General features: G+C 43.1%; 2 protein-coding genes across 2 annotated transcripts; both read right to left on the bottom strand.

Annotated features, from left to right (window-relative positions):
* Window positions 1-480: 480 nt before the first annotated feature.
* LOC141911951 (uncharacterized) lies at window positions 481-12,692 on the bottom strand. The gene is made up of 10 exons (XM_074803073.1): window positions 12,563-12,692; window positions 11,597-11,757; window positions 10,822-10,997; window positions 10,002-10,147; window positions 8,925-9,137; window positions 8,443-8,546; window positions 7,937-8,074; window positions 7,000-7,208; window positions 6,301-6,494; window positions 481-5,715 (listed from the first exon to the last, which is right to left on the bottom strand). The coding sequence occupies exons 2-10, from the start codon at window positions 11,729-11,731 to the stop codon at window positions 2,666-2,668; spliced, it is 4,365 nt and encodes a 1,454-aa protein (XP_074659174.1). The 5' UTR covers window positions 11,732-11,757; window positions 12,563-12,692; the 3' UTR covers window positions 481-2,665.
* A 4,094-nt stretch (window positions 12,693-16,786) lies between these two features.
* Window positions 16,787-19,929, bottom strand: LOC141912140 (capsule biosynthesis protein CapA-like). Its single transcript, XM_074803357.1, has 3 exons — window positions 19,913-19,929; window positions 18,770-18,993; window positions 16,787-18,235 (listed from the first exon to the last, which is right to left on the bottom strand). The coding sequence occupies exons 2-3, from the start codon at window positions 18,988-18,990 to the stop codon at window positions 17,167-17,169; spliced, it is 1,290 nt and encodes a 429-aa protein (XP_074659458.1). The 5' UTR covers window positions 18,991-18,993; window positions 19,913-19,929; the 3' UTR covers window positions 16,787-17,166.
* Between the last annotated feature and the right edge of the window lie 655 nt (window positions 19,930-20,584).

The following is a 20,584-nucleotide window of genomic DNA, read 5'->3' as shown; positions in this document are numbered from 1 at the left end:
TTCTATATACAGCGGACCCTTGTTACAACGAACTTCAGGGCATCAGAAAATCTGTTATAACTGATAGTTCTATACACAGCGGAACTTCGTTACAACGAACTTCTGGAGACCAGAAAATCTGTTCGTTATAACTGATAGTTCTATATACAGCGGAACCTCGTTACAACGAACTTCAGGAGACCAGAAAATCTGTTTGTTATAACCGATAGTTCTATATATGGCAGAACCTCGATACAACGAACTTCAGGAGACCAGAAAATCTGTTCGTTATAACTGATAGTTTGTTATATCCAGTATGAAATTAATCAAGTTGTCTTATTTGGGATGTTATATCAAAGTTTGTTAGTTTGTAAACGAGGTTCCGGCGTATTGTAATCGGTCTAAAATCTGAAAATTTGATCAATTTACGATGAGGAATCAACAGCGCCCGAGAAGGAATCGAGAAAACGACTATATCTGTATAGAGCTGAGGAATCATGCATTTAATATGATAATTAGTAATAATAATTAATCAATAACTCATTAATCAATAACTGATGATTATTATAATATACACACACACTACGTATTTGTATACATTATTAGATATTTCAACTAACGACTTTTCAATTTACACACAATTTCATAATCGGAGCAAAAACAATCTGGGTTCATTCATTCATTACGTACGCATGAATTTTGACTGTTCACCCCCTCCCTGTACGCAAAATCGGCCATTTTTTCATATAAATTAAGCATTACAGTAGTAGTACGCAATTGCACTGACATTTGTGAAACGTTATGTCATTATTGTGACGATACACAGAGAATCCCCTGGACCCTGATTGATAACTCATAACTGTGGAACCGCGTGACAGGCGTGGAAAAACCGCAAAATGCAATTCGTGATGAAACACAAAGAAATAACTCTACATCATTCGCGAAACAATATTTACAATTATCATTACAGACAAAGTTCTTATGGGTTTTCCGATTTCGTTTTCCATAATTTTTTCCACACCCGAGATTATAAATTTTCCATACCGGTACCCCTGAGTTACACATCACCAACCTACAACAGGTAATATAGGCCCAATCAAAGTAAATATGTGCCAATTATCAATATCATCGGCCAAGTGTTTTCGCATTGTTTATGGCTTTGAGACATCTAAGTATATAGCCTTGAATTCAAAACAAAAAGAAAATTCTACTTTGAGAGCATTTTCTGATTTTCCACATTTCCATAGCGATAACGAAAAAATTTCCAAAACCCATAAGAACCCTGCACGTACATATATCTGATCAGTTGCATATCGATATAAATATATTAAATAATAGCATTATACACAGAAAACGATAGGAGCGCTCAATAAACAGCAGCAGCAGCAGCAGCAGCAGCAAGAACTGACGTCATCGACTGAGGTATAGTTGTTAAAGGAGAGGGGGGTTATTAGTGGGGGGGGGGGGGTCATTTTCGCAAGTAAGTCGCCGTAGTTGGCCCTATATAGAGGACTTATCCAAATGATGACTTGCGCTTCGTATAAATGAATCAGAAATACAAATTAACACTTGAAAAATAGTGACAAGTTAAGTGACGAAATGTGGAATTTAACACATTTTTTCACATCCCGACAATCGCCTTTTTGTTTACATTCAATCGCGACGAAATACCAGGATTTTTCTACAATTTTCTCGTACCTTTTTTCGTGTCGAACATGTCGAAGTACAATAACATTAAGGGTCACAAGGATCACGACCTGAACCATAGGCGTCCCCACAGGGGGGGTGCGGGGGTAGCGGACGCAACCCCTTTTCGAGATAGTTTACTCCTCAAGTTGATATGTATTCAATGTTCAAGATTTTTCTTGCCAATTTCACCAGTCTTTTAACTAAATGATTCATTTAGAGCCTGGAAAACGTCTCTAAAGCCTCCAATTTTTAAAAAGTTTTTTTGGGGAGGCCCACCGAACATCCGACATTGTGCATGGATACTGGATTGACGCTTATTCGAACCCCCTATGAAAATTCCTGGGGCCACCTATGCGAACAGATTAGAATAAAATCTCTTTTTATTAACCCAGCTCACGCATTAAGTCCGAGTTACGCACAGCACATGGCATGAAAAGGTGATCAAAATATTTAGACAAACTTTCATGATTTTTCACAGATTTTTTTGTGCATTTCTTTATAGTTTTCATTGACATCCATTTTTCCGGATTTTTCTGAATCTAACCCGCGCCTTTATCGAAGCCCGGTCAAATCGCTTCCCATAATCATCGTTCTGTCTAGCTACAAAAAAATAACCCGCTCTCTACATGATTTTTCAGAAATCTAAAATAAAACAACTCACGCGTGTAAAACATCATTTATATATATATACGAACGAAAAAAACAAATTTCAAAGCAATAAATATTCCGTATATCGGTAGCTACCACTCAAACGCTTAACGTATAAACGCTACTAGAACCGAGGGGATATACGTTCCATCGCGATAAATACTGAAAATACAATTAAACACTCGGGACCTAGTTTATTAGTCAGCACTGAAAGGGGTTGTAACAGACCGAGGGTCCAAACAGTCGCTTTCAATATATTCGTTAATTCTTCGAACTCGACTGAAAAATTCTGAAAACAGTCTGCTAACGTCGATAAGCCGCAGAGGTTAAGGGTTAACGGCGGCCGCTATTAGGACACCGATTCCGGGTGATGTTTCCGCTGGTGTTTCGCCAGGTTCTTCGATCCTTTGTACGTTTTGCGGCAGACGCGACACTCGACCGGTGACGAGTTCGCCGCGGTTGTCATGGCGTCCGATGACGATACGTCGTGCACTCGAATCCGATGTCGCTTCAGGTAATACTTTTTCGCGAACGACTTCGAACAGACGTCGCAAACGAACGGTTTTCCCGATTCGTCCGACGACGACGATTTTCCGGGTTCGACTTTGATGATCGTTCCGATTTCCGATTCGACCTTGACTTCGGCCGTCGGCGGCGCCGCGACCTTCTTGCCCGCCGCCGTTCTCGTCGACTTGTCGCACAATCTCTGATGGCGCATGAATATCTTCGTCGACGTGAACGCCTTGCGACACGCAGCGCAACGGTGCGCCGTCATTTTGTGTGCGGTCAACAGGTGGCGCTCGAGCGCGCGTTTAGCCGCGAACACCTTGTAGCACTTGCCGCAGACGAACTGCCCACAGAGCGAGTTGAGATTCTCATGCGAGACGAGTTGACCGCGCGACGCGAAATCCTTGTAACAAACGCGGCATCGATGGCGCCGGTGGCGTATAGTCGCGGTACCGCTATGGCGCAACGAGGCGTGCATTTTCAGTAGGTGTTCGCGCGCAAACAAGTTCCCGCAGTGATCGCATTTAAACGCGGCTGCGGCCGTGTGCGCGGTTGCCCTGTGCCTATACGCGACGTGCACGCCTAGCTGGTACTTCGACTGGAACGAACGTGCGCACACGTCGCAGCGCACAGCGCGCATGATCGACACGACCGGCGATTCCTTGCCGTCAGGCGGCGTCGACGCCAACGCCTCGAGTCCGTTGTCACGGAGCGCGCGCGCGTGCCCATGTTTCAGAAAGTCGGCCAGACGCACGAATATCTGCTTGCACGCGATGCACTTCAGTTTCCATCGCGCCGACGCCTCATTTAAACGCACGCGCGCCGCCGCTGTCGACTTGCGACGACAGCGCTCGCGTCGCAAGTGCCCGACGAGGCTCGCCACGTTGCGGTAGCTGGCGTAACAGTTCGGGCAGCGGTAGACGAAGCGTTCGTCGCCGGCGTCCGACGACGCGTCGCACTCGTGCGCGTGATACGTCTGTATGTCCTCGTTCGTTTTGCACGCGCGGCAATAGAACTCCCCGCCGAACGCCGTGAAAAATGCGCATCGCGAATCCGACGCGCGATCGCGCGATGTCTTCGCCTTCAGATGCTGCTGCAGCGAATACGCGTCGTGAAAACCCGTGTTGCACAGACGACACCGTTTGATGCTGACGTCGAAGCCGTAGTGCGCGCCGAGAATATGCTTCTTCAAATCTGCGTCCGTCCACGCGTGTTTGCCGCAGACGCGGCAAGCGTGCGCGCGGCCCGACGTGTGCACCGTCAAGTGCTGCTTGATGTTCTCCTTGCACACGACGCGATATGCGCAATAAAGGCATTTATACAGACGCCCGCTGAGCAGGTATCCACTCGAGCCCGAGTTCGGCTCGATCAACTTCGACAGTTTCAACTCGGCGTATAAATCGGTCAACGCGACCTCGCGCAAACCGACGCCGTCCGCAAAATCGGCCGCGACGTTGCACTGCGATAAACGCGCCAGAATCGGTTTACGCCAGCAGCCGACGCGCGTGTGCCGCGCGAACGCCGCCGCCGAGTCCAAGCCGGCGTCGCGATCGCAATACGGGCACGCGGCGCCCCGCGCGTAATGCTCGGCGAACACGTGGCGCTCGACGGCGTCGAACGACGAGAAATAAACGCCACATATCCGACACGCGATCGCGCCGTCCGCACGGTGAGACTTGTCGACGTGCGCCGCCATCGTTTTCGGCGACATCTTCGTCACGGCGCAATATTTACACCGCAACGTCGACTTGGCATTTGGCGCTCGAGTAAAATGTTCGATCTCCGCCGCTGAAGAAGAACGACACTTCGCGTACAACGTATCCAAGATGGCCGCGATCGATTTGTCGACGATGTCCGGCGCGCACCATTTCAGGTGTTTGTAATGTTCAGCGGCGTCTCGGAACTTGGCGTGGCACCGTACGCACGAGTGTTTCGACGCGGCGCCGATACGATGCGCCACCTCGACATGCATCGCCAGGATGTAATCGCTCTTGAACGCCAAACCGCACACTCGACACTTGCTCGCGCAGCCGTATAGGTGGCGCTTGACGTGCTGCGTGATCAACGCGCGCATCGGCGTCACGTGGATGCCGCAGTAGAAGCATTCGTACTTGACGGCGCGACCGGTCGGCGGCGCGGCGTCGACTTCGCCGTACCCGCAGCGGATCGCGTCGAGGTCGTCGCGCGTATCTAAACCGGCGTAGACTCGCGCGGCGTCGAACGTGAAGTTCGTTGGCACGGTAACCTCGTGAGCGTTCTTCTTCCACGCCGACATCGTCGCGTACTGAGCCGCTAAATCCACGTCGCTCTTAAAATCGGATTCCGATTTCGAGTCCGTTCGTACGGCTGCCGTTTGAACTTTAACGTCATCGTCTAATTTCCGCGTTTTTTTATTCGTCGTTTCGAGTTTCAATAACGACGACGATTTTGTGTCTCGACTCGAATCGGAATTTTCCGACGACTTCTTTTTTCCCGGCGACGACGCGGAAGCAGTCGAAACCGTTTTTTTCAATTTCTTCTCCGCGTCTGACGGCACGAGTTTTGATTTTTTCGGACTCGACGAAACCTTTGAATCATCATTACCGCCTCCGGCGCTGATAGAATCGGTCGATTTACGTTTCGTCGCCGTAGATTTGCTCCGTCCGACGTTTACTGTTCGACAATAATCGCACGTCGTCGTTTCCTCGCCGTCTGCCGCCGCCGCGATGACTTTGCCCTTGCTCTTTTTCTTCGCCGCCGGTATCCGCGGACAGGTGCAGCCGGTCGTCGATTCCTCGTCCGAGCGAGGTATGTGAATCGGGAATCGTTTTAATTGGTTGCTTGCCGTTTTGGTTTCATGCGAGATCGTTAAAACGTCGATCGCTATCGACTCCTCTTCGGCAGACAGGCTCCCTAGAAATAAATTAATACGTAAGAGAACAATTCGAATTCGATAGTTTTCATAGTTATAATCGATTTGACAATCGAAGACATGGTTCCCACAATTACCAAGTTTTTCCCAAGTATTTCATAGGCGATCTTTCAATTTTCCCAAATGGAAAATGGGGGCCTTCGTAAAAATAAACAGATACCATCATTGGACATACAACTACAGTCAATATTTTAGTGGTGACTGGTTGATAAAGATGATTCTCAAGGGAAATTGCCGAAGAAAGTTGCCCTCCGCAAAATGCAATACATGAAATGTAAATGAATTTCCCAAATATTTCCCCGATTAGAAGAAATTTTCTCGAAATTCCCAAATATTCAAAAATTCTAGAGTTTTTCCCTATTTCCCCGAACTGCGGACACCACGTCAAGAAAGACCATCCTGCATCGGCGGGGATTCGAACCTGATGGCATTGCTACAGTCACAGCACGGTAGGAACCCCTTCCACACTAGACCGGGTGCGCAGGTACACGCCGCAAGTGGAATCCTCTATTTCCAAAGTAACAACAGATCTCAGTGAAATATACTTGTAATAAGGGCTCACTTACCGCTCGGCTTTTTCATTTCGGATTTTCTCTTTTTCTTCTTCGCGTTGTTCGTCATCGAGAATTCATCGACGGTTGATTCGACGACTTCGGCTTTCAAACTGTCCATTTTAATCTTCAACTTCAGTCCACCCGTTTTATTGTCGTTCCCGGCGGACGACGACGACGTTTGTTCGTATTTTATTTCGGCGGTCGAACTGCACGAGAAAATACGAGTTAATAAAATTCATCGAAATAGACAAAATTTCTATTTTCTCCCAGAAATGTTTTCAGTTTTTGGTTGGGTTAAAAAAGTTCGTGGACAACTTTTATTTGACTTGCTTTCACTGTTTCCTGGAGTATATATATTTTCAAGGAGTTGTGATAGGGTCCATACCGGGTAAACGACCACCACAATGATTTAACCCTTTCAGTGCGGTGTATGAATCAGTGATGGATTTTATTAGTACACCGCACTGCGGTGTATTGATGTAATTGGTAATTACTAATTATCTCTCTTGAAAAATGGCAGCACCAGTCAAACATAGTGAAATATTAGTAACTAACAATACACCGCACTGCGGTGTAGACCCACTACAGTGGTATTCCCTTTATTCAAAACACTAGGGTGGAATTTTTCAAAATATTCAAATTATCCCCAGCACTTTAAGGTATCAATAAGTCAGCACTGAATGGGTTAAGGCAGGCGATTATTTGTCATACCTGGTGGTAGCTGTGTGTTCAGGAATGGCTGCAGCAGCAGCAGCAGCCGCAGCAGCGGCGACGAGATTCTTCTTGTAAAGTTTTGATTGGTCGTCCTCGGGATGTGGGCGCACGTCTTTGCCGGATTTCCAGCTGTCGTACAAATCTGGCTGAAACTTCTTCACGAAACTATCCATACTGATATTCACATGGTCTTTCTTACATTTACACTGAAAATTCGACGAAATCAAATCACGTTTTTGAATTTAGGTAACAAAACATAGAATTCTGGTACGAATCCACCTAATTCTAGACTGTGAATATTTCACAGAGTTGAGAATCAGGGAACTCGGTAGCGTGTTGAGACTGCTGTAAATATTTCACCGAGTTGAGAATCAGGGAACTCGGTAGCGTGTCGGGACTGCTGTAAATATTTCACCGAGTTGAGAATCAGGGAACTCGGTAGCGTGTCGGGACTGCTGTAAATATTTCACCGGGTTGAGAATCAGGGAACTCGGTAGCGTGTTGGGACTGCTGTAAATATTTCACCGGGTTGAGAATCAGGGAACTCGGTAGCGTGTTGGGACTGCTGTAAATATTTCACCGAGTTGAGAATCAGGGAACTCTGTAGCATTGGGACTGCTGTAAATATATCACCGAGTTGAGAATCAGGGAACTCGGTAGCGTGTTGGGACTGCTGTAAATATTTTACCGAGTTGAGAATCAGGGAACTCGGTAGCGTGTTGGGACTGCTGTAAATATTTCAGAGTTGAGAATCAGGGAACTCGGTAGCGTGTTGAGACTGCTGTAAATATTTCACCGAGTTGAGAATCAGGGAACTCGGTAGCGTTGGGACTGCTGTAAATATTTCACCAGGTTGAGAATCAGGGAACTCGGTAGCGTGTTGGGACTGCTGGGAAGGTGTAGTCGACTAAAGAGTATTATACATAATACGTACCATAGTACATCGTTTTCCGTACTCGATCCAGCGAAGCGTCGCGAAGTTCGTCGATTCTGCACAATTGAAACCGTGATTGTAACCGGAATGATAACCAAACGGAAATGTTATCATGAATTCATTTTCATATTGCGTAATCTACAAAAGAAAATATAGATTCGTAAATTCAAGGGCCACATTTTTTCTCAAGATTTTGAATCCATACTCTATTACGGGGTCCGATCTAAGGAATGAAAGACACCGTCTTGCCTGGGGGTCAAGCATATCTGAAATTTCTCTAGCCCTACAAGGGCAGTCCGATTGGCGGCACAATCATTCGTAGTATCGATTGGGAAAAAGCTACACAAACCCGGTGGACGAGTGATAATCATAGCCTACTTGTCCTTATAAGAATAAACTTGACCCGGTCGATCGGACAAGTGTTTCGAGGCTCGTATTACAATGAAAGAATTCGCTTTTTTAAATCGCCACTCCACCTACCCCTAGTGGCTTACGTCGTAACTAACCTTGTTAAACGGTATCGAGTATTGTTTCAGTATACTCGGCGAGATGATCGACATTTTGTGCCGCAAAAAAGCGCTGCAAGTCTTCGCGCTCGTCGGAAAAAATCCTACACACAAAATTGAAATTTACATTAATTCGTAATAACGTTTCGATGAATAGATTTTCTAATTGATAAAATCACAGTGCAAATATTTTCAAATCATTCGTCAGATTCTAAGTGATATCAGAGTTGTAAATGGTACAGTAGACTGCGAGTAGCCATATCTTAGAGTTAGAGGATGCATTACGATATCTGATTTGAACAGGGCCCAGTTTCACAAAAAAGTTAAACTCAAATTTTTGGTGTAATCGCTATTAGTTACTTCACGTTTTCAATGAGGACAACAATTCAAACTTAACCGTTTTAGGCTCAAACTTATTCGTGAAACTGGACCCAGTACTGCAGTAAATCATTATAATTATCATCATTATCATTATCATTTACCTGCGGCTAAACGTTCAAAGCGTTTTCCGTGTTCAGGCGGGATCGCGTACCACGATTTCGGCGCGCCGAAATGCAGATAGTTGATGCTGTATAGGTCCATGTCCTCGGTGTGCCACGGGAACGTCGCCTTCCACATTCCGAAATATAAATACGCCGTGTTGACACCTTCGATTTTAACTCCGTAATTATCCTGAACCAAATCCAGTATCGTACCTAAAACAATTAATAACAATCATCAACTCGTGAATTCGGAACTGTTTCCTCAGTTCTGGACCCAGTTTTACTGTTTTTAGTTTTTGTGAAAATCATCGAATTTCAAGTTACCCCCAGCGAAGGTCTATACAGATCAGTCATTCTTGGATATACAGGGTCCCTACAGAGCAGTCATTCCTGGATATACAGGGTCCCTACAGATCAGTCATTCCTGGATATACAGGGTCCCTACAGATCAGTCATTCCTGGATATACAGGGTCCCAACAGATCAGCCATTCCTGGATATACAGGGTCCCTACAGATCGGTCATTCCTGGATATACAGGGTCCCAACAGATCAGTCATTCCTGGATATACAGGGTCCCAACAGATCAGTCATTCCTGGATATACAGGGTCCCAACAGATCAGTCATTCCTGGATATACAGGGTCCCTACAGATCAATCATTACAGGGTCCCCTACAGATCAGTCATTCCTGGTTATGAAGAGTTTTCATTTCAAGGAGTTTTAAAGGAGATAATTTCAGTTTTCGAGGAAGCGTTTGCATCACTTTTATATCCTGATCACAGCAGACTCCTCCTTAATCAGTCCTGCTGATCTCGGTAAACTCTCGATTTTGTGGATTAATAAGCAAATATTCTTCCTTGACACGACACTTAACTTGATAACCGCTCAATAAGGTGACAAAAAATTCCTGCTTCAAAATAAACTGAATAAGTCTAATGAAGCCATTCATGTTCAAAGCATCTAAAAATTGATGTTTCAAAGGAGTTTCTGACATTTTGCTCAATTAAAGGAGTTTCTAACACCTTTCGCAGTCATACTAGGAACACCTGGTGGATCCTCACTTGCCGCAGTACATACCTAGTTTATTAATATTCCATATATTTTGATCGGTATCGTAAAGTGACCCGGATAAATCGGCACCGTAAATCGGTGAGTTATACGTGATATTCTTCCAGTAATTGCGCTCCAGTTCCTCCTGATCGTCGTGATACGGCGTCATATACCTTTAACAATTCACAAATACGAAAATTTAAGTTTAAACAGTTTTTAAATTTAAAAATTTAAATTTAAATTTAAGTTAAGGAGAAAAATTGTTAAACTGATGCGATTCAGTTCAAATCCCTGTCTGAGAAGAATGTGACAAGTCTCATGATGTCATCAGGTTCAAATCCCTGTGAGGGAGGATGTGTCTACTAGGACAGAGGTTTGTACTGTGACAGAGTCTCATGATGTCATCAAGTTCAAATCCCTGTGATGGAGGATGTGTCTACTAAGGCAGGGGTTTGTATTGTGTCAGAGTCTCATGACGTCATCAGGTTCAAATCCCTGCGATGGTGGATGTGTCTACTAGGACAGGGGTTTGTACTGTGACAGAGTCACATGATGTCATCAAGTTCAAATCCCTGCGATGGAGGATGTGTCTACTAGGACAGGGGTTTGTACTGTGATGTACACAGTCTCATGATGTCATCAAGTTCAAATCCCTGTGAGGGAGGATGTGTCCACTAAGGCAGGGGTTTGTACTGTAATGTACAGAGTCTCACGATGTCATCAGGTTCAAATCCCTGTGATGGAGGATGTGTCTACTAGGACTGTGTACTGTAACAGAGTCTCATGATGTCATCAGATTTAAACACCAGAGGGCGTTAATGTGAAGGAGAGAGGATGCTTCACTTACTTGATATCATACGCCAACTGTTCGAAGTCTTGAACGTGTATCGGTTTTTTCTGTATATTGAACTGTTGATATAAACCCTTCGTTCCGGAAATCATCTGAGAGATCGGCGCCGGGATCATCATGTCCAATTTATCGTATCTCTCTCGTCGAGGCTTCCATTCTTTCGGCGGGATCACCTGCAAAAATCAAAGTTACTTCTGACTTGAAATTTCTATATCTTAGGTTGAAATTAATTGCAATTTGGAAATGTATTTAACCCCAGGGGTTAATTTAAAACTGTTCACAAGTCTAAAAGTGGTCTTGACTTCAATCTAAAGACTGGTCTTAAGTTGTTGGATCGGTTATAAGAACCAAAATGAACTTAAAGACTGATTTACAGATATTAGATTGGTTATAGAACCAAAATGAGTTTAGACTGGTCTTAAGTTAGATGGGCTTTAGATGGTCCTAAACTGGTCTTAAGTTGTTCGATAAGCCATGAATAACGAGACAAGTAGTACTAGCCCTATATAGGCCTAAGTTAACTATCTATAGAATAGTTTACCTAAATAGTTAATCTTTAAAATACTACTCGACTTGTTATTTATTCTAAACCCAGTTAACACTGCTATTCTACGAATCAATTAGCCATGGTCTTAGACAGCATCTAGCCTGATGTTTCTATCCAATAGAATTAAGATGGTCTTACAACTGCTCTTACATCCAAGACCTGACTTTGCCCGAGGGTTCGAGTTAAAACCGGTCTTAATCTTAACCCGCCTGAAAGAAAACTTACTTTACAGACACCTGCTTTGTGTCCACCGCACGACTCGATGTAACCGATGTATTTAGTGAAGTCTTTAAATTCGTCCATCGTTGGCCGAAAAACCATGATCTTCGGAATATGGCTCCCTCCGCTCGACGCCTCCATCTTTCTTTATTCTTCCAGCGTCGCGGCTGCCACAGAAAGTGAATTTTGAGCGCTGGGATAATTTTTGCGAGATAATTGAAATTTTAGAAGTTCTAATAAAACTAGGCCTAGATCTAAATCTAGAATTTGTTCAGTCAATCAGGGGGAATTGGTGAAGGCTTCGTTGGGGTATTCGAACGGCCTAGCAATTGTAGGCTTAAATTGACTTGTGAAAGCAAAATGATTTTAAGACCCTTGAAAGGTAAGAAACTTGATTTAATTAAGAAAATGATATCTCTACTCTCTGAGACGACCCCATTTGAGGGATTACAGCTAAGGTAAGATACATAATAATAAGGGATTTTGCTAAAACTTTAGTCAGTCCAAGAATTTTTGATGGATCCTTCAAATAGGGCCTACCTAAAAATGGATCACTTGCGCCGATCCTGAACAAGATATACATTGTATTTACTATGAAAACTGACTTTAGCTTGGTCACCTGACATCCTATCAAGCTATGTTGAAATAGAAACTTCAAATTTAACTTCAATGTTTATGTTGTTTTGTGCAATGAACAAAAAAGAATTGTGTATTTACATATCTTTCACTTTATCAAATTTCTCATTAAACGAGGCAAAACCAATCCCCTAAATTTCAAATACCGTCTCAAAAACAATGGAGCAAATTTCGGTCTACGACAAAAATGAAACCGCTTTTGTTTATTTTTTGAGGCCTACGTGACGTCGCTGTTACTATAACTGAACGAATTAAACCCAGACTATTTTCGCGTATTTATGCCTCAATCAGCAGAAGTTCGCCGTGAATCGATTTCAATTCGCGGTCGAAACTTACGTCCGTACAATTACTGGCTATTAAGATCGACTTCTCGGCGAAAACGGCACAAAAAGCTGTAAAATCTGGTGTTGAATTCCTTACATTTTCTGACTGCAGAGTAGAGAACTGAAAAGATTAGACGGTGCTCCGTTCGCTTGGGTTCGAATCCCAAAAGAACTGCGCTGTCTACTGTGGCTATTGAGGATTTCACTTGTGGCAAGCGAGGATCAGCCTGATATGGTAGACTGGTCGCCGGTCTAATTCTGCGCTAGACTGGTTGCCTGTCCCATTCAATATGGACCTTGTGTGAAAATTCGCGTCTGCGTTCAGTGTCATGATATTCTAATAAAGTCCACTTACCGAGATTAGTGCATCGCAGCGCCTTCAGTTGAGATCTTCCAAGCGAGGCTCAGATGTTGCTTGCCTTGTACGTAAATCCTCTCTCACCCGCCGACCACACACTGGTCAGACTGGTCGGGACTATCTTGTTCCTGGCTGATGTTCGTGTCCGCCGGGTCAGAATCCTAGTTCCTCAGTAAGGGCCAAATCAGTTCTCGTATCTAGTCGACTAGTGGTCGGAACTAATAACCGAATGCGCTTTATTTCCGAACTATTTCCGGACTATGGTTCCGACTAACTGACATTCGAAGTTCTCTTCGTCAAAGAAGGCTGAAAATCGAATCTTAGTCTTAGAAGATTTTCTCATTGTCCAAGAAAAATGGGCCTGCTGCTTTCAAGGGTTCGAATCCAGCCCGAGTTGTCCTGTGTCCACTGACGAAGGCTACGACAGTGGGTCCGAATCAGGAATTAAAACAAGATGTTCCCTTATTCCGTAGAGGAGCCTGGGGTATAAACCGGGTTTAGAATAATTATAATGAGACAAGTATAAGTATACAATATAGGTTTATTTGACGCACAAGCTTTCGCTACTAATCAGTATTTATAGGCAGACTGACTCTAATTAGAGAGAACCAAGTGAGAAGAGTAATTACATATACATAATACAATACATATTACAATACATAATACAATACATGGTACAATACATATTACAATATATGGTACAATACATAATACAATACATAATATAATACATGGTACAATACACAATACAATACATATTACAATACATAACTGAGTGAGTTGACATATGATAAATTACAGAACAACACAATAAGTGATGTATCTGGGATGCGCAAAAAGACAAATAAAATGGCGCGAGATTACCTCCAAATAAAATGGCGCGAGATTACCTCCAAACAAAATGGCGTTAGATGAAAAATAAAATGGCGCGAGATGAGACTTCGAAAAAATGGTGCGAGATTACTTCAAAATAAAATGGCGCGTTAAAAATTTAATTCTATCATTTTAATGTGTAATATTATATAAGTGTATATTTGTCTATTGTTTTATATTTGTATCACTGTTTCTGTGCGTATTTTTGGGGGGTTAATAGTCCAACCACCTAGCTCTACATGTGTTAACGTTTATGTAGTTTCTATTATGTAGAAAAAAGTTGTCAAGTCCAAATCGTCAATTCCTCATCCTACCAAAGTCACGCTTAACCCACAAAATCGCGGAAGTTTCGTTTTAAGGGGAGGGGTGACGGTGGGGGGGGGGGGGGGTGGGGGTTGGATAATTGTGATATATATTCAAAATACCTAAGAATTAACAGTTGAAATTATGTTTTAATTGGGGGGTCAAATAACTAGTTAGAACTAACATAAATTCTATCAATTCTATTTATCTACAAGAACTATTAGACATGTCATACAAGTCGCACCTGAATTTTTTCAAGCCACTCTGTCATCATCATTCAACTTCGGGTTCGATCTTCTGTGGCCCGGGGGGTCTTTTTCTTCTCACTGAAATCATGGACGTATCAACTCTAGTTGATAAGTCCACGCTGAAATATGTCCTACCTTATTCAATTCGGACCGCTCTTTTTTTCATCAGAAGGCGAGTCTGTTGTATCTTCCATGAAGCTGTAATACTGGGTATCGGTACCTGTTAATCAAACCTAACCTAACCCTAACCTAAAGTGCAACTATTTTTTCCTAAATCTAAACCTATAAAACATAATTTCGACCGCTAATTTTAAATAAATGTTCCACCTACCTTACAGCAACCTTGTTACGCGGATGAAGCAGCACTTTGAAAATGTAATCCTTTTATTTAAGAGTCAATTTTAAAGTCATTTTTAAATTCCGTGTCCTGTTGCCAAAATCCAGTTGTATTAATAACAAATAGTTTATCAGCTCAGCTGCGTTTGTTACAATCTAACGAAAATTCTCTTTTTCTAAAACGTGTCCTATCTCAGCAATATCCAGCGACAGAGACTTCTTCGCCGTGTAGAATTTCCAAGTGTAATGACAACTTGTAGGAGCGCCCACCAGTTTTTAACTGACCCCCTTAAAATTCGTAGCCGGTGATTGGTTGCATCGCCGATAACAAAAGCTTTGGGGAATGATTTCAAAAGGTATTGCAGGTAGGTCACTGGCCATTCTTGAATTACGGTCAATGGCATCTTTTCTTTTGAAGTGTGAAAATGTATCGAAGTTTTAAAACGCTGAGGTTATGTGGCGCTAATCGGCGATTATCCGGCCGGTTGCGTTGGTCTAGGCGTCGACATGAAGCCAGCCTTAGACGTCACTTCGCGGAAGGAAGTTTAGAAAGTGTAAGGAAAAAAGTGTATTGAGTGTCAGAATATTAATAGATAGTATTTTTACCCTCACGCAAGCCTCATGGCTAGCGGAGCGGGCGATCGGTTAAAAATATGCCCGCCAAATTCACACAAACTGCTCTCGTGGGCCACTGGTGGTAATAGTGTCTAATACTAAGCGAACTGCCCGAATTATGGGTCGGAAAGACGTTTATAAAGTCAGAAAAATTAGATGATTATCGGTGAGGGAGCAAATGTGACGACTGCAACAGAAATCGAAGGTACAAGTAAGGAAGCCGAACTTTTTGGACCCAACTATTGCATCATATAGATATATATATATATAGATATATGCTATAATGCAATACGTGTAAAGAATCGACACTTGAAGGAATGAACACTTTTTGATTGGGAATCGGGGCCGGGGTAGTTTTATCTTCTCCACAGTAATCATTCAGAAGTCAGGAGTATAATAGAGACAGTGCTCAGAGTCCTGGATGCGAAGCCGCGAATTTTTTTTCACACCAGGTCGGTGCTTCGTTGCGCATGCGTAACTCCGATTTATTTCCGGTCTACATGTTCATGAATGATGATTCAGTTCAACAGAGCAGTCGTGCTCAAACGTGACGATTAATCTCGAATGCTCTTCGGTCTAAATGGCCTAAGAGTAAGAGTCGTACGTAGGCAGAGACAGAGTAACCAAAAAATGCTGCTAATTTATGTAAGAATAATCAAACTCATGAATAATTAGGCGCAAAGTTAGTTTTAGTTAGTAAACTGCTGTACCCCGTATAAAGATACTGAAATAATCATTTAAGTCTCACTCTTTATGACAAATCTGTTAGTTTTAGTTACTAAACTGCTGTACCCCGTATATAGATACTGCAATAATCATTTAAGTCAATTGCATGGTCGACCATCTCCGGACCACCGACTAACGGACATTCGTTTTCGTTTAGTTCGACAATAGTCGTAACTCTGATAACCGAAGTTCGCCCTGGGTGCTCGTAATTCCATGAGATCGTCGAGGCTCAGCTGAACCACTTTAGAGGATAGGCCCTGTTGTTATGATATAATTCTCTCTCCAGAAACATACTTTGAAAAGAAATGTCTCAAGTGTCGTTTGAAACCTGGGGTACAGATGAATTAATCGTTGGTTAGGACGGGTCGGGATCCGGCCGCACGATGGGTGCGTGTGGCCGAAAGATTCATGTTCAAAAGAACCGTATCGATACCGACGGTTGTCGCTTTGCCTTTATCCAGTCCATTCAGGTCAGTGTCTTTCTAGATTGATATTTGAAAAATTGTATTCGGAGCCATCCATGGTGTCAAATCAGTCAGCGTGACAGACAGACGAAATTGTAGGTCCACAAAGCGATTCCACTTTGCACTCAGCACCAGAGCGAAAGCTTGCTGATAAGAATTGTAATTTTTCTGAAAAATCATTGAAATCAAATGACAATCGAATACGAGATCTTTATTTTAGAAGAATAATTATCTCCTAAGACTGTGCATCATACATTAAATAATAGTAACAATGAAAAGATGAACCAAACACGCGCGGAGCAGGGTCGGCCTTCACCAAGAACCTTAAGCCGGGCGTAGGTCGGCCTTGCGACGGCTTGCGACTGAATGCGACGCGACTCACTGCGACCACCAGCGACGATCGCGTCGCAACGACCAACCGACCTACGCTACCTTGACGGGTTGCGACTGCCAGCGACGCCAGTCGCAATGAGTCGCACATGTTCTACTTTCTGCTAGGCGACGCGACCGTCGCAACCGATCTACGCGCTCTTGCGACTGGGAGCAACTAGTCGCACACAGTCGCTGGAAATCACATCGCAACTGACTTACAAGTGGGGGCGCAAGGTCGACCTACGCCTGGCTTTAGTGTGTCTGATTTACCAATCACTGTGTGGAGACAACCACTGCCAGGGCTGGGTGAAGGTCAGGCCGGCTACGGAGCAATCGACTCCTCCGGGTTTTCCGAATAGATCGATGGATATATTCTAACAGGCGGCGCCGTTGAATTCATGCGCAAGTACTGCGATTCGAACTCGAGACTTCCGCGTCGACTATTCCCGCGACACGATTCGTAGATTCCCTTCGTTTCGGCGGCCATCAATCGTCTCAAATCCGAAGCCGAACGAAGCAGGTAATCGTTTTTCGTTTTCAAATCGCTGAAAAAACTCGCGTTATTTTCGAAGTCGTCGATCGGTAGAATGACGTACGACGTTTCTTCGTTCTCGGTCATTCGTTTTTGAATGAAAGTCAAATCGTAGTCGGCCGTTTTAATCGATACTTTGCCGTCTGCGCACTTTTCCAGAACCAGACGAAAAATGGCCGCACCTCTCAGCGAAATAATCTTGTATTTCATATCGGCTAAGAAATTACCCAACGAATACACGACCAAGGAGTCGTCCTTTTTATCCCAAACCATCGGTTGTAGCACGTGAGGGTGAGACCCGATCACTATATTCACGCCGAGTTCTTTGAAAAATTTAAACCACAATTTTTGCCGATAGTAATCGGGGTGTTCTTGGAATTCTTTACCCCAATGCACGAAGGCGATGATCTGGTCGACGTTCATGTTTTTAGCGCGTTCCACCTCGCGACGAATAGTCGTTTCTTCGAGATAGTTCATTTCGGTCGGCGGTTCCATTTTAAACTCGGACGGTACGTGTCTGGTGAACGCCAGCAGCGCGATACGGAACCCGTCCTTTTCGAGAATTAACGGTGAGAGTCTCCGACGCGCGTCACCGTCGACGAACGCTCCCGTGTGTCTGATGCCGAATTCGTCTAGAGTTTCGCTCGTTTTGACGATACCCGCTTTTCCGATATCGTTTGCGTGATTGTTTGCCGTAACCAGCACGTCGAATCCGGCGTTACGTAAAGCTTCGATGAACGACGGAGGCACGACCATCGCAAAGTGGCCGTCCACCCAGTCCGCATCCGGAGAAGAACCGACTGTACATTCAAGATTGCCGATCGCGAAGTCTGCGCTTGATAATCTGCTTTTCACGTACCTTAAACAGATGATGCCAAATATTTACGTTAAGATTAAGACGAGAAGTAGTAGCCGATTATTTTTTCATAAATTACGGGTTTTCGCTGCAAATAGAGCATTGTAACTAAAAACAGGTAAAATAATGAGTTCGTAATTTCAGTTAAAGATTAATTAAGTTGAGTGCTTCACCCGAGACATTTCTAATTGAAAACGAACTACAAACACCAAATATTAGACATCTTATCAGCACACTTTCAAGACCTGATCATTCACACTTGTGTTCAAAACTTCACCTGAGACATTTTTAATCGAACATGAACTTCAAACACCAGATATTAGGCATTTTATCTGCTTACTTTCAAAGACTGATCGTCCACGCTTAACTCTTTTGTTTAAAACTTCACTTAAGACATTTTTTAATTGAAAATGAACTACAAACACCAGACATTAGACATTTTATCACATTCAGCGCATTTTCAAAAACTGATCGTCCACACTTCACATGTGTTCAAAACTTCAGTTGAAACATTCAGTTACATTGAAATAAAGTTACCTGAATATTGGGTTGTAATCGTAAGTTTGAGTTTTCTCGTCGAACACCGATCGCGTTATGTTCCGGTGCGCCATGATGTCACCCGTAAATACCATCGATATCGTCTTCGGCGGTGTTCGGGCATCATCGGAAACCATCGCCGGAGATCTTCGGTAGATGACGTAATACGCGACCACGAGCAACGCGCAGATGGCTAGTAACTTCTTATAGCGACGAAACATTCTCTAAAATGATAGTTTTATATGCTATCAATTCATTCGTTTATCATAATTAATTTATTTACCCGTTTCATTTACTATTCAGCTACTTAAGATTTTCCAAAGCGGCAAAACGCATCAAGTGACCTATCTCGCAGGGTAAAATATACAATTATGATTCGAGCAATTGGAGCTTACCTGGATATCGCAAAATGAGCTATCTCAGCTAAGATGGAAACTTACCTAACGCACAGGATATCTACAGCAGGGAAAGGATCAACAGTTTCGCTCCACTAGCGCGACACGTTAGAATTAAAAAATTAGAATTCAGTAAAATTCAGTATGTGCCCCCATACTCCCGCATCGAGATTCTCTTTCTATATGATCCTGGCTGAAATCGTACGTTCCGATTGTTACGATGTACAGACAAATATGAAATTAGCCGCAGCTGACGGATAAATAGGGGACGTTAATGTGCGCCAGAGTCATAGATACTGGTACATAAATTCATAGATGATTTCTAATGCATATGACACAAATTGAAATGATCGTTCTATTTAGCAATGGTTTATGCGCATTATCGAGAGATATATTGGAGTATAAATAACTAGTCTAGACATTCCTAGTTCATTCGCTGACTGAAAATCCGATGATCAATGAAACGATCGATATTTTTCCAATTGTGGGATTTTCTTATGTCCATGTATCAACATATCGAAATCAAGAGGCTCGCGTTAAGAATTAAAAACGTAAATCCGTTGAAAAAGGATATTCTTTTTTTCGAACAGATCTCTGGAGATGTACAGAAGCGTTCTGCCCGACACATCGGCGTAGCATAGTTAAATCTTCAATATCTAGGTCCTTCTTGCATAACGATATAATAATATTGGCATCATAACAACCAGCGACCGTTTCAAGATCCCAGTTACAGTTATATAACCCTAACCTTGTTAATGCCACTGCTCAACGCCAGCATCCTTCTGAGAACAAATTTGTTTAATCCAATCTGAAATACCGACCATATTGAAAAATCAACAACGAAAATATGATTGAAAAATTATTTTTTAAACAATAGATCTGTGAAGATGAAGAGCTACCACAGTCCGCAGGTTCTTGACACTGAGAATGTGGTCACAATGGAATGATAACAGGTGTAACGAGTAGGGGAACATATGAACATATAAAAGCTGAATCTATCATCCTGGCACAATCTAACAAAATTCAATATTCTAGAATATCATTAACTTCCCTATCATAAATCATCTCACTAGAATTCAGTCCTCTCAAGAATTGAAATATCTAGTAAGAGATGCCAATCAAAATATCAATTCTAGGAAGAGATGCAAATAATTAATCATTGTTTTCTACGAAGTAGTTATTTTGACGAACGTACCAGCAAGATAGATTTGTATAAATGGGCTCGAATTCTGAAAGTTGAAGCAGGGCTTTGGATAATTTTGGGAGGGCCTTGCAGGTCTCATGCGGGGATCTCAACAAGTTGCTGTGGTTGATAAGATAAAAACCCAACCATAAGATAAGGCATAAGACCCAACCAGTGGGTTTTTTTATCTTATCGTCCGTTCACCACGTTTAAGTGTGGCTATTGTACTACAACTAT

The sequence above is a fragment of the Tubulanus polymorphus genome, chromosome 10, assembly GCF_964204645.1.
Source record: "Tubulanus polymorphus chromosome 10, tnTubPoly1.2, whole genome shotgun sequence".
Classification (NCBI taxonomy): domain Eukaryota; kingdom Metazoa; phylum Nemertea; class Palaeonemertea; order Tubulaniformes; family Tubulanidae; genus Tubulanus; species Tubulanus polymorphus.
This window is presented reverse-complemented; position numbering and strand designations above follow the sequence as displayed.